We start from the raw sequence: 13,173 nt of genomic DNA, 5'->3' as shown, positions 1-13,173 counted from the left end.
CAACAGAATATAAAAAAGTTATATTGGATTTGGTATGTAGATGTGAAGGCATACCGGTTTGACCTCTCCATTCCACAGGCAATGAGCAGCCAAAAACACAATAACTCCCGGTACAATGTATAACAGAGCCAGCTGAAAACAAACCGACATTAGATATACAATCATATTTCATTTCTTTCTTTTTTTTTGTCTACGTTTGTTAAGGATTACCAACCTTAAGTTGCTGCCGGAACTAGTGAAGAAGACTATATATCTGTTATCGTGACTGAAGAGGAAGAATGTGAATCTGATCTTGGATGAATGCTTCTGAGATCTGAATGTGTTACCAGATGATTTGTTATCCATTGAAGATTTGCTGATTGTAGAGATTACCGTTTACACTGATCAATCATTCGAGAGTGTGCTTAAAGATGATTACGAAAAACGGGAACCCTTGGACTGACAAACACCGCCGGTGACGGTGGCTCTCTAGCCTACGGACCAACATAACGTTGGCGACGGGAACTTTATGCTCTTTCTCTCTCTCTAGCCCCCCACTCGTCTCCGCCATTAGCCAAGAACAATGACCGGCAAATGTAGGTCATGAAAACCGGAAAACGGGAACTGTTGCTAAGAACAATACCCAAAATGTTATATAGTATAATGCAAGGACCATTTGTGCAACATTCTTTCTGATCCATGACCGCTACATCGACGCAACGCCCCAAAATCCGCCAGCATAGATTCCTCCATTCAAGGAAACAATAACGGCGTCTCTTCCAAGCTTCTTCAAATCACGCAGAGCAGAGATTGACCTCAAGTTTCATTTCCCGGAACCCTAACTTTTCCTCTGTTCCTGTGGAGTGAGTCTGTTTTTCAATATACTTTGCTTTGCATATGAATTCATCAAGTATTGAATTGAGCAATTGCCAATCCTGTGTGTGGAATTCGATATCATCATTGTTTAATTTTGAATTCTGGACTGACTGACTGACTTTTAGTTTGTTTTTTGCTTCTTCAACACATTCAGTTTATTTTTTTAGGCCCATTACAATTTGGTTTTGTTTTGTTTTGTTTTATGAAATTAAAATATCACCCATTGTAGTTTACTCTATCTAGTTTAAGGCCCAACAAATTGATGTTCACGCTTAATTTTAAATGGTGCTGGCTTAGTCGTTTGTGTTGTTTATGTTGGTGAACCGTTGGTTTATGCTATTATTGAACAAACACAATCACTTTCTTTAACCAACGAAACACGAGCAAGAAAACTCCATTCGTTTACTTGTTCGTGTTTGTTTGGTTAAAGTTAAACGAACATGCCCTGTTCATGTTCATTTACAGGCCTAGTTCTAACTCTGTGATTATTGATGTTTTTAAGTTCATAATATAATTGTTGACTGTTGAATTTTTGGGAACAGTTTGTATAATGTTTGTACACCCGAACGTTTACATGAGGCGAGGAATATTTGGGGATCTCTTGCATGTTAATAGATTAACATGGGAAAATAGATATTCCTCATGTTGTCTCAGCGCCTTTGATGTCACTGGGCTGAAAGCATTTCGATCGCTTGAGAAGATACAGCGAAAAGGTATACGTGAATTATGTTTTTTAGTTCTTTTTGGATAATGAATTTTTGCTGCAACAAACATGAAACTTATCATCCCACTGTAATGTAATCCAATTTATTTTCTGTTAAATATCTCAGGGTTACAATATGCAAACATGTCTTCTCAAATAGTGACTACAGTAAACAGTAGTAGCATGCAAGAGCAAGAGAGTCATTCACCGTACACATACGAAGCTGCCATGGAAGCACTTTCATCTCTTATAACACGTAAAAAACGTGATCGAAATTTAAATACAGATGCTAAATACACAAAGCTGGAAAGAATGTCCATGTATATTCAGGTAACTTATTTCTCAATATATTTATTCACATCTAACCAACAATATATTCTTTTTATACTAATATATCTATGAATACAAACACACACACACACACTTATTGATGATTAGTTTGCCAATTTTTATGTTACATAAAGTCAAGAATTAGATATCGTCATGAATTTGTGTTTCAGATATTAGGCATAAAGGAACAGATTGCTGACCTTAACATTATTCATGTTGCTGGAACTAAAGGAAAGGTACTCTTGTTCGTTTATATGTACTGTCGTCAAATTATATTATCAACATTTTTTTATAGTTTTTCATTTATTTTGTTTTACTTTATTATTGCTTGTTCTGATGTCTAATATCCAATATATTTTTACACTGTATATCAGGGATCGACATGCACGTTTTGTGAAGCAATTTTACGGGAAAGTGGGTTTAGAACGGGCCTATTTACTTCTCCTCATTTAATTGATGTAAAAGAAAGGTTCCGTCTCAACGGGTATGTATCTCATTATCTTTACATTGTTTCATTCTTTTTACAAACATAAAAATCCCAAACCTATAAAGATAGCATGTTTTACTCTACATGTGTCGAATAACAGAAGTATACGAGTATGAATTTCCAAACTGTTACATGATCATTTTCAACGTTAAATTGAGTAGGTAATTCTTCCTTCCTAACTTTTTTCTTTGGAGTGACAATTATGCAGGTTGGAAATATCCGAAGAGCAGTTTTTACTGTATTTTTGGGGTACTTGGAACCAGCTAAAGGTATTATTTAATATTTCTAGAACTAGTAAACTTTACTGATATTCACGTAACTCTTAATATGTAAATTGGCAGGACAAAGTCACGGAGGACCTGCCAATGCCTCCACTATTTCAGTTTCTCACTCTATTGGGATTGAAGATATTCGTATCTGAGAAAGTAAATTTTTACATCTTTTACTACTAGTTTGACTTTAGTAGCTATTAGGGCTGCAAACGAACCGAACGGACACGAACAAGGTGTTCGTTTGTAAAGGAAATATATGTGTTCAAGAACTGTTCATGAACACTTACCGAACGGGATTTAACGGGATTTTATGTTCGCGTTCGTTCGTTAAGGAAATGAACGTGTTCGTTTGTTAAATTTAAGGCAATGAGCACTCATGAACACAAACTAATGTTCATGAACACAAACTACTGTTCATGAACACCAATGGAAACAAATGAATACAAACAAGCGTTCATGAACAAAATACATAATACATGGATACTTGTTAAATATTTTATTTGTAGGAATTTTCAAGTATTTAAATAAATCATAAAAACTATAAACACTAATGAACTATCGAACATAAACGAACATGTTACCAAACGTTCACGGACATAAATGATTGAATGAACACAAACGAACTTCCAGCCGAACGGTTCACGGACTGTTCGCCGAACGTTCGGTTCGTTTGCAACCCTAGCTAGGGTTGTAACTACTCTAGTCTACAAGTATACAATATTCCCAAAAGACATGTATATGTTAAAGTTATTAAATAAAGCTATTCAACATCTTTTACACCGTAATTTATTTTTTATGAGATTGCTTACTGATTGCATCAGTTTCACAGGTCGATGTTGCTATTATTGAAGTTGGTATCGGAGGGAAAAATGATTCAACGAACGTGGTAATGCATCTTTTAACTTACCTTGTTTCCCAGTTTCATTGTTGCTTAACTTTTTTCAGCCTGAAATCTAGTTATTGTTAAGTGTCATTGTTTGATAGTTTTCAGATCTTTCTACATGTCAATTTACCGTAAGAGTGTCATATTGTTGCTTCTATAATCTATAACAAACTCAACTTTTTTAAATGATTTTTATGGATTTTGATACACTGCAGATTCAAGATCCTGTCGTGTGTGGCATCGCTTCTCTTGGCTTTGATCACATGGAAATTCTAGGTCAGTTCTTTTCACGTGTACAGTTTGTCGATTACAGTTTTTCAAATTAGTTTCCATTTTAATGTATAGGAGACACTCTGGGCAAAATCGCTTTGCAGAAAGCTGGGATATTTAAGGTACAAAGAAGTAGGTACATTCAAACTACTCTAGATATACTCTTCTTCTAAGTTTCCATTTTACTGAATTTTTGGTCTATTTATTCGGAAAATTAATGTTTGGAAGTTTTTCGGTGTTCTTTCTCTTTTGAAGCCTAAAGTTCCTGCATTCACTGTACCTCAACTTCCGGAAGCAATGGCTGTTCTTAAACAAAGGGCACATGAATTGGAGGTACCCTTAAAGAAAACTAGTATTTTCTTCTAATTTTTTCGGTTGAAATTAACAATTGTGATTATGTGTTGTTTGAAGGTTCCATTGCAAGTAGTAACACAACTTACTTACGAAAGGTTAAATGGGGTAAAATTAAGTCTATCTGGTGATCACCAGCTTGTGAATGCTGGCCTTGCCGTTTCTCTTTGTAAAAGCTGGCTCAATACCAAAGGAGAATGGGAAAAGCTCTTCAAAAGGGTGAGTTCTAACGGGTCGAACACGCCAAAAGCTGTCCAAGTGTGTTTTTAGTCCATAAAACCTCCTAAATTACTTTTTATTAGTAAAATGCCATTTTCGTCCCTAAGGTTTGGCCAGTTTTGCGACTTTCGTCCAAAGGTTTGTTTTTCCGCACCTGATCCAAAAGGTTTGAAATCTTGCCATTTTCATCCAGCTTGTTAACTCCATCCATTTTGCTTCGTTAAGTCAGGGTTATTTCCGTCTTTTTTTAACTTAAAGGTAATTTGGTCTTTTTCACTTTATGTACAAGCATTTAGCATAATGTACAAGTATTCAAAAGACCGAATCGCCTTTCAAGTTAACAAAAAAGGCGGAAATACCCCTGACTTAACGGAGAAAAATGGATGGAGTTAACGAGCCGGATGAAATTGGCAAGATTTCAAACCTTTTGGATTAAAATGCGCAAAAATAAACCTTTGGACGAAACTCGTAAAACTGGCCTAACCTCATGGACGAAAATGGCATTTTACCTTTTTTTTCTCAAAAACTTGGATTATTAATAAAATAATATGATTATTAAAAAAGGTTTTGGCCCACACGTGTTTTGATTCATTCTTTTTATCATGTGTTGAGCTCAGGATATTGCAGACGATAGTCTACCAGAGGCGTTTTTACGTGGTCTTTCAACCGCACATCTTTCTGGAAGGGCTCAAATAGTTCACGACGTTTCTTTGGGTTTAAACAATAATCAAATAAAAACCGATGAAAGTTGTCACGGAGAGTTAATCTTCTACTTGGATGGAGCTCATAGCCCCGAAAGCATGGATGCTTGTGCCAAATGGTTTTCTAATGTAGTCAACGAAAAGGTTCATAGACCCGTGCCATTATTTTCTAAAGGTAGAAACATTAACGAGTCTTATAGCGGCAATGGTTACATTCAACAACCAAATGAAAAAGAAGAATCTAAAACAATATCCAAAAGGGTAATTTAGTAATTCACATTACATTATTTCATTTTCCCCTATCTTGATAGCGTTTTCGCTCTTATTAATTTCGCAATCATCTCAGATTTCGTATTATCTTTTTTTCTTTTCTTTCAGATTCTTTTATTTAATTGCATGGATGTGAGAGAGCCAGAAATTATTCTTCCAAGACTTGTGGATATATGTTCTTCATCAGGTATTTCTTTCTTATGGCTTTTTATCGGTATAAAGTTGACTTTTTCAGCTAATAGTTGATCAAATGTAGCAGTTTGGAGTTGTAGTAGCCACGGGTTGTGCACATACATTAAAAAGAAGGGCATTTTGGTCTTTTGCAACCGTCTTAAATATATATCTATATATCTATATATATATAGATATAGATAAAGTGTATCGTACAATTGGCCTTAACGTACATTACGTACGCGATTAGAAATCGCACGTTATAAAAAAAGCGCGTGGTGAAGATGATGAAATCGCATGTTGGTGAACATGATGAAATCGCATGGGAGCATGAAAAAAACTAATTCGCACGTTGATGTTTTATCAGAAATCGCATGTTGGTGAACATGATGAAATCGCATGGGAGGATGAAAAAACAAATTCGCACGTTGAAAAACAATCACATACGCAATGTACGTTAAGCTATTTTGTACGTTAACTGGCGTCTATATATATATATATATATATATATATAAAAAGAGTAAAATGTCATTTTTGTCTCTTGAGGTTTGGCCAGTTTTGCGACATTCGTCCAAAGGTTTGTTTTTTCGCATCTGGATCCAAAAGGTTTGAAATCTTGTCATTTTCATCCGTCTCGTTAACTCCATCCAATTTTCTCCGTTAAGTTAAGTCAGGGGTATTTCCGTCTTTTTTGTTAACGTAAAGGGCGATTCGCTCTTTTTCACTTTGTGTACAAGCATTTAGCATAATGTACAACTGTACAAGTATTCAAAAGACCGAATTGCCCTTTAAGTTAACAAAAAAATACGAAAACACCCCTGACTTAACGGAGAAAATTGGGTGGAGTTAACGAGCTTGATGAAAATGGCAAGGTTTCAAACCTTTTGGATCCAGGTGCGGAAAACCTTTGGATGAAAGTCGCAAAAATAGCCAAACCTCAGGGACGAAAATGGCATTTTACTCGAAATAAAAATTTGAAACATCAATATATGAGCGCCCATTCATGTGCATTTTTATTCGGTTATTATATAACTGTTTAACACAGATTTACATTCTTTTTTATACAGGTTCTAGTTTCTCGAAAGCGATTTTTGTGCCAAGTATCTCAACATATAGCAAGGTTACTTCTGGTAATTCAGACATCCCTATAAACACCCCTTCAAAGGATCTAGCATGGCAGTTCAACCTCCAAAGGGTGTGGGAAAGAATTATTCATAGAAAAGGTTTTATTTTCTTCTTCTTGATAAGTCTCAGATTGTGGAGACCATTTGATTAACCTCCTGAAATAATAACATTTGTCACGCAGACATCGGAGGAATAAACAAGAATTCAAAAATGGAAGTTATGCCGCCAACCGAGTTCCTGTATGATGATATTTCTCACTGCAATCCAGAAAATGGAAAGTTTAGTTGCAGCGCGGTGTTCCCGTCGTTACCTATGGCGGTTTCTTTTTTAAGAAAGTCTGCGCGTGACAACCCTTCACTTAGGCTTCAGGTAATGTTTGATTATGGTCGATGCAGAGGCCCATTTTAGGGGGGTGTTTGGAATTAAATGTTTTTTACTCATTTTCATAGGTTCTTGTGACTGGATCATTGCATCTTGTTGGTGATGTCTTGAAGCTACTGAGGAGGTAACACACAATGCAATAAATCAGCTGGTAATCTGAAACAATGGTACATGAACACCATTTGGCAACCCTAAGGTTTTTGAACTTCTGTCTTAAAAGTCATGCATGATACAGTTAAAGTCGAACAAGACCAACATGTTGGTTGGAGTTTTCTGTTGTGTTGCTGAAAGTTGAAAAGTTCTTTTTGCAGACAAGTGAAGAAATTCTTTTTTATTTTTATTTTTTATTTTTTGGGTAAAAGGGTATACTCCGGTGATTGTATTGTATTACTATCAAAACCAAACAAAACAAGTAGAACAAGCTATGAAAGCACAACTACAAACCGATCAACACCTAACTTCTATACATCACTAATTAAGCATCAAAATTAGGTGTTATCATCCAAAGATGATATCCTCCAGGTCTTCAAAAGTCTAGTAACCCGATCATTCAAGAACTTCAACGAGTGTAGCTTTAAACGGACTGTCTCCACAATCTGATCCTCTAAAATCTCCGGCGGTCGCAACTGATTATTGAAGAACCTTGAATTCCTTTCCTGCCACACAAAATAAGCAGTCGCAGCTACCACTAGTTTGCGAATAACCCAAATAAGCCATTTAGATCTAGCTTTAGGAATAATCCACGCCACCACATCATCCCATTTGCCGTTGATATGACCCATATCCACCTTCCTACGTATTGAACACTAAATCTTGTTTGAATATGGATATTCAAAGAATTTTCTTTTGTGAAAGTTGAGGGAGTTTGCATGTTGGTCGAAAACCCCACCCGCTTTTCATTTTAAGAGTATAAAAACGAATATCGGTATCAATTCTGATAATATAAAAATTTAGCTTAATTGTGGAACATCTATAGTAGCTCATCAATTGCTCAAAGAAAGTGGAAGGGGAAAAAGACAAGTGAAACCTACCACACCAACAAGACTCTTTGTAAACATTTAAAAATTTCTATTCAAACATTTTATCAAACAGTTGGTATCCATCAAATATTTGGTGTTCATTCAAAAGTATAAAACCCATAAGCTGATAAAAAACATTTTCAGCCTCCATCAACATTTTACATACAACAATGTGTGGTGTCTAGGAAAGGTTTTATGAGTAATTCCATCAACATTTTACATACAACAATGTGTGGTGTCTAGGAAAGGTTTTATGAGTAATTTGTATATATTGCTATGAATTTCATTACGATCAATGTCTCGAATTACAAAATTGGAAATGGAATACGAATATGATACGAATACAAGTTTTCATAAATAGAAAAATACGATTACACTTTCTAAATAAGGAAAGTACAAAAATACGAGGCGTTACATGTAAAACCATTACTTGAAGGTTGATAATGTAGAAACAAGAAACTGGTGTTTGAAGTGATGTTCAAATAACTTGTAAGCTAAGAAAGTGAAAGGCATATAACTAATGCTTTATTTAAAATAATAACACAAACATCCTCTCGTAAGGTTTAGTGTGAGGCTAAACATACCCCCATGTATGCTTAACACACCCTGTATGAGAAAAAGCAAAGTGATGATGTGACGGATTTAGTAAAGAGAGGAGGTAAAGGGGTCTGCTAGCTTATTGTGAAGTTTGATTTGGTTAAGCAAGTACTGTTGGGTTAATTATGTTAGCCCATGGGTTTTAGCTCAGTTTTCATGGTTTCATGTCGTGGTTAGGTTTTCGTTCTTTTCGGTTTCTTGTCTTACTTGTAGGCGTAAATTCATCGGAACATCACAATACATGACAACAGAAAATGAAACATATCTTCTGGATTAGTATTCTGTTTTCTAACTTCGCCCACTACAGGTAAGAATAAACACAAGGGTTAATTCAACCACCTCAAGGACAACGAATTCTTGATACATCTTTGTACCCATTAATCTCCCTTCACACGTTGTCTTGAAACACGGACTACAAAACCAAATCTTGATACATCTTTGTACCCATTAATCTCCCTTCACACGTCGTCTTGAAACACGGACTACAAAACCGAAAGAAGCCAACATTCCTACCAAGTACCCCATAATAGCTCCATACGTTACACATATCGGCCATTCCTGTCAAACAAACCAAAGGTAAAGTAAATTATGGTAGAAAAAAAAACAATGTTTACCTTTATTTTCCTCATTCCATATCCTTTCATTATATATGCCATTCTTTTTTACCGTACCATGATGCAAAACAATATTCTATTGTAATACGTTTTTTTATGTAACATATCCTAAGTTTTAAATTTTAATAAAACGTTACCTGCCACGTCCTTTCCCAGTCAAGTGGCATGGGCCAGGCCCCAAACCAAGCTCCAATTACCGCACCATATGCAGGTATACATATCATATAATCAATACTTTCAATCAGCCTGCAAGTTAAAACACGAACATGTAATGTAACCATACCAATAATAGATATTGACCCAAAATAGCAAAGATGCTTTTTCTGTTTCGATAATTGATCATTAAATACTTATATGCCATGTTATTTTTAACCGTGTCAGCATGAAGCCATGTGAATGGCTTATATTATCAAGAGCTTACTTTGTATTTGCGAATATACGGTGCCAATCAACCCAAGATGAACCGTAGACAGAGGCTGCAGGGGCGAACTGCAAAATATGCAACACATATAAGATTAGGAACAGATTTACAAATTATAACAATAAAAAATACAAAAAACTTAACTAATCTGGAAACGGGTTAAAGTAATACATCAGAGTGTATATAACATCCTAAATTGTTTTATTTAAAAAATGGACAGTTATTTATTAATAATATGTTGACAGAAACCCATTATAAGTTTATAACCTGACCTAAAAGCTAATCCCTTTTGACCCATTATTACCCAACCTTCCTGACCGACTCATTTTGCCACCTATACGGTAACTGCCATAATGAAGTATGAATGGTTTCAATAAGGAGAGCAAATTACATAGATTTACACTCACAGTAAATGCAGACATCAGAAGAGACCAGTTGAGGGTTCTTAAAATATACCTGCAACAGTAGAAAAAAAATATATCAGCTAAAAATGCATGTGCTTATTATACAAATGTATTTATATGTTTCATAGTATAAGTGTCCAGATTACAATACTTGGAGGAAACGTGCACTAGAACAAGAAGTACATACCGACTTCCAACAGGCGCCCCTAAAGCAATAGCTCCAAGCGCATTGACAACCGCCCCTGAAAGTTAAAATATGCAAGTGCCTATATATATCAAGAAAATATCATAATATTGCTATAAAAGAAGAAAATAAGAATTATACACAATGCTACGTCTATATGAATGAATTCACTCTCTACTAATTGGTCTATAAACCTTTACACATATACATGCATACACATTTTATTCTTTTCTTTCTATGTGAAACGGTGAAAAAGATGCAGGGGTAAAGAACTAACCGACCAGAAGCCCCAATAAACCTCTAGCTACAGCTTTCAAGTACTGCAATGCAACATTTGAAAAAATATACTATCAAGTTTACATATGAATTAAGATAATCCATTCGAATAAAAATAACAAAAACGATGAATTACCGAACTCTGATTCTTATCTTTCCGAAAGAAACTGTAAACCAGAATCACAACAGGGGCCTGAACCAGCTGCAAGAACAAATTCAAATTCAGTTGAATCTTGTTTCTTCATAGAAAGAAACTAATAAATATAATATCTTCAATAGACAAAATTACCCTCTGGTATGCTACTAACAAACAAACTGTCTTCTACTAAATATATAATCCATAAAATAAGAAGAAGAAATCAACAGTGATTTACCCATAATAAACAGAGGGTTTGAAGTGGATAATCGATCAAATTGTAAAACGATGAAGCTAATCCGATCCCGCAAACTAAATGCGATAAGAGTAGTTTGGATGGTGAAAAGTTTTTATTCTTCTTCATATCTCTATTGATCTGGTATCTTCAACACCCAAGAAACGGCCACAGATCGATCTGGTCAGCGGTAGGGGTCGTGAAGAAAAAGATCCCACCGTCGATTGTGTGGAGATTAACACCGATGAAATGCTGTTCCGGTGCTCCAAACCAATATAACGGTCCGTTTAAAAAAAAATAAAATATAATGGAAAAAAAATACGAGTCGATTTATGCAAAACTTACCTCGAAATAGTGCTCCAAACAAGGAAAACGTTGCTTCAATTTGGGTGTTTAAACTTCCAATTAACAAAAATCAAGTTGTTTGGGGCATCGTTTCGAGTTAAGTTTTACATTAATCGACTCGTATCCTCGTTTTGATTAAAATCCCTAAAACATCGGTTTGTAATTTTGAAAAAGACTTAACTCTGTTAAGTTCTTTTTAACGGCGAGTCATTATACAAACAAAATGAAAAAGGTGAGACCACTGACGGGAATAAATCCAGTTGAGATTATTATTGGCAAAACACAATCAGATCGGATTAATTAAATCCAATTTTCTTTGATTATTATTATTATTATTATTATTATTATTATTATTATTATTATTATTATTATTATTATTATCATAACATATTGTGCATGGAGATGTTGTACCCTATGCTTAGGGGGTTTTTCAAAAAAAAAAGTTGATATTACATTTTTAATCCACAACTATTTGAATTTTTACTTTTAGTCCAAAAGTTTACATCTTTTCAATTTAACATCACAACACTTTACTTTCAACTTTGGTCACCTACACTTTTCATATATGGCAAATTTTTCGTTTTACGTTTTGTTCAAGATTTTGCGAGTTAACATGGTGCAACGTGCGTGTGTGGTTCAACGTTTTTACGTTTCGTTTTACGCTTCGTTCTAGATTTTGCGAGTTAACATGGCGCAACATGCGGGCGTGGTTCAACGTTTTTACGTTTCATTTTACACTTCGTTCTAAATTTTGCGAGTTAACATGCCGCAACGTGCGTGTGTGGTTCAACATTTTTACGTCGTTTATTTTTTACCACTTGACAGGTTCGCCACAACACGCAGGTCCTAAATGGACTTGGTTATTATTTTCTATATTTGACGTTTCGATCGAATTTCTTCGCATTAACACACCCCAACTTTAATGTTGGTGGTTGCTGGCGATGGTATGACATTAGTGCTATTTGTCACGGTTTTACGCCCCACCACAACGCGGGGGCCTTAATACTAGTTATTATTTATATAATATCAATTTGAAACATTTGTATTATTTGTAGGAATAAGTGGTTGTACTCATATGTCTGGTGGGTTGTACCCACTTTTGGTTTTTATTATTTTTTTTCTTTTTTATCTTTAATGTTTTTACTCTTAATCACATACTTTTATATGTTTTACATTTTAACCAGTCACTTTAACCCCATACAAATTTTTTGTAATACGTTTTGGTCAAATTTTGCGAGTTAACATGTTACAACGTGCATGTATGATTCAAGTTTTTATGCTTAGTTTTCCTGTTTAACACCCGTCTCAGCACGCGGTTCTAGAACAACTTGGTTATTGTTTTCTATACATTTAGAGTGTGTGGTTCAACGTTGTTTCATCGTCTACTTTTCGTTCGGTTTTATATTTCGTTTTTTTATTTCTTTTTTTACACGGACCTTTCTTGTCACACCCTAACCGATGGCGGAAACATCGGGGCGCGGCACTAAGCGAATCAGATTGCACGAGAGAATCTATAACACTACTTATTTCGATATAGATTAATCTGATTTCATAATAATAAGCATCAAAATGTCATACACAAATTGATCAAACAAATTGTATCAAAACATAGGCCAAAACATGTTTCAAAATATTGTCTCTCTAAGATGAGTTTCTAGTATCATCCTAGCTTGATTTCTTGTTTTCCCTGCTACTATCAACCTGCAACATGTATTAAAATACAATCAACAAAAATGTTGGCGAGTATACAAGTTTGAATACATAGTATATAGTTTAAATGTATAAAAACTCATATACAACATGAACAACATATCACAAGTTTCAACATGCTAGTTTACGCGGTTCATATGATAACCCAAGTCTCCAACGTGTTAACATGCCTTTCCTACTACGTCGCAACGAAGAGGAGGTAAAAGAATCAAGA

General features: G+C 35.0%; 2 protein-coding genes across 3 annotated transcripts; one reads left to right on the top strand and one right to left on the bottom strand.

Moving 5' to 3' along the window:
- The first annotated feature begins 688 nt into the window (after nt 1-688).
- LOC110885412 (folylpolyglutamate synthase) lies at nt 689-7,358 on the top strand. Of its 2 annotated transcripts, XR_004869406.1 has the most exons (18): nt 689-842; nt 1,398-1,568; nt 1,686-1,888; nt 2,059-2,124; nt 2,263-2,372; nt 2,584-2,644; nt 2,717-2,800; nt 3,477-3,533; nt 3,746-3,806; nt 3,876-3,922; nt 4,056-4,133; nt 4,212-4,370; nt 4,988-5,332; nt 5,450-5,528; nt 5,601-5,964; nt 6,580-6,735; nt 6,819-7,006; nt 7,087-7,358. XR_004869406.1 is itself a non-coding variant. In XM_022133102.2 (17 exons), exons 2-17 carry the CDS (start codon nt 1,406-1,408, stop codon nt 7,144-7,146), a joined length of 1,917 nt encoding a protein of 638 aa, XP_021988794.1. In that variant the 5' UTR covers nt 689-842; nt 1,398-1,405; the 3' UTR covers nt 7,147-7,358. The 2 variants fall into 2 exon arrangements, 1 of the variants encoding a protein (XP_021988794.1); XM_022133102.2 differs by lacking the exon at nt 5,601-5,964.
- Nucleotides 7,359-8,828: 1,470 nt separating this feature from the next.
- LOC110885414 (phosphatidylinositol-glycan biosynthesis class F protein) lies at nt 8,829-11,202 on the bottom strand. Its single transcript, XM_022133104.2, has 8 exons — nt 10,908-11,202; nt 10,670-10,735; nt 10,535-10,577; nt 10,261-10,315; nt 10,077-10,125; nt 9,670-9,737; nt 9,386-9,494; nt 8,829-9,192 (listed from the first exon to the last, which is right to left on the bottom strand). Exons 1-8 carry the CDS (start codon nt 11,031-11,033, stop codon nt 9,082-9,084), a joined length of 627 nt encoding a protein of 208 aa, XP_021988796.1. The 5' UTR covers nt 11,034-11,202; the 3' UTR covers nt 8,829-9,081.
- Nucleotides 11,203-13,173: the final 1,971 nt, after the last annotated feature.

Source organism: Helianthus annuus, chromosome 10 (assembly GCF_002127325.2).
Source record: "Helianthus annuus cultivar XRQ/B chromosome 10, HanXRQr2.0-SUNRISE, whole genome shotgun sequence".
In the NCBI taxonomy this organism is placed as follows: Eukaryota; Viridiplantae; Streptophyta; class Magnoliopsida; order Asterales; family Asteraceae; genus Helianthus; species Helianthus annuus.
Note: the sequence above shows the minus strand (reverse complement) of the source record. Positions and strands in the feature narration are given on the sequence as shown.

Coding starts and splice junctions, on each gene's coding strand:
- LOC110885412 (XM_022133102.2), top strand. CDS start 1,406: ATGTTTGTACACCCGAACGTTTACATGAGGCGAGGAATATTTGGGGAT. Junction 3,534..3,745: donor AAAATGATTCAACGAACGTG/GTAATGCATCTT, acceptor GATACACTGCAG/ATTCAAGATCCTGTCGTGTG. Junction 6,736..6,818: donor AAGAATTATTCATAGAAAAG/GTTTTATTTTCT, acceptor TTTGTCACGCAG/ACATCGGAGGAATAAACAAG.
- LOC110885414 (XM_022133104.2), bottom strand. CDS start 11,033: ATGAAGAAGAATAAAAACTTTTCACCATCCAAACTACTCTTATCGCAT. Junction 10,578..10,669: donor AAGATAAGAATCAGAGTTCG/GTAATTCATCGT, acceptor GTTGCATTGCAG/TACTTGAAAGCTGTAGCTAG. Junction 9,738..10,076: donor TTCTGATGTCTGCATTTACT/GTGAGTGTAAAT, acceptor CATATTTTGCAG/TTCGCCCCTGCAGCCTCTGT.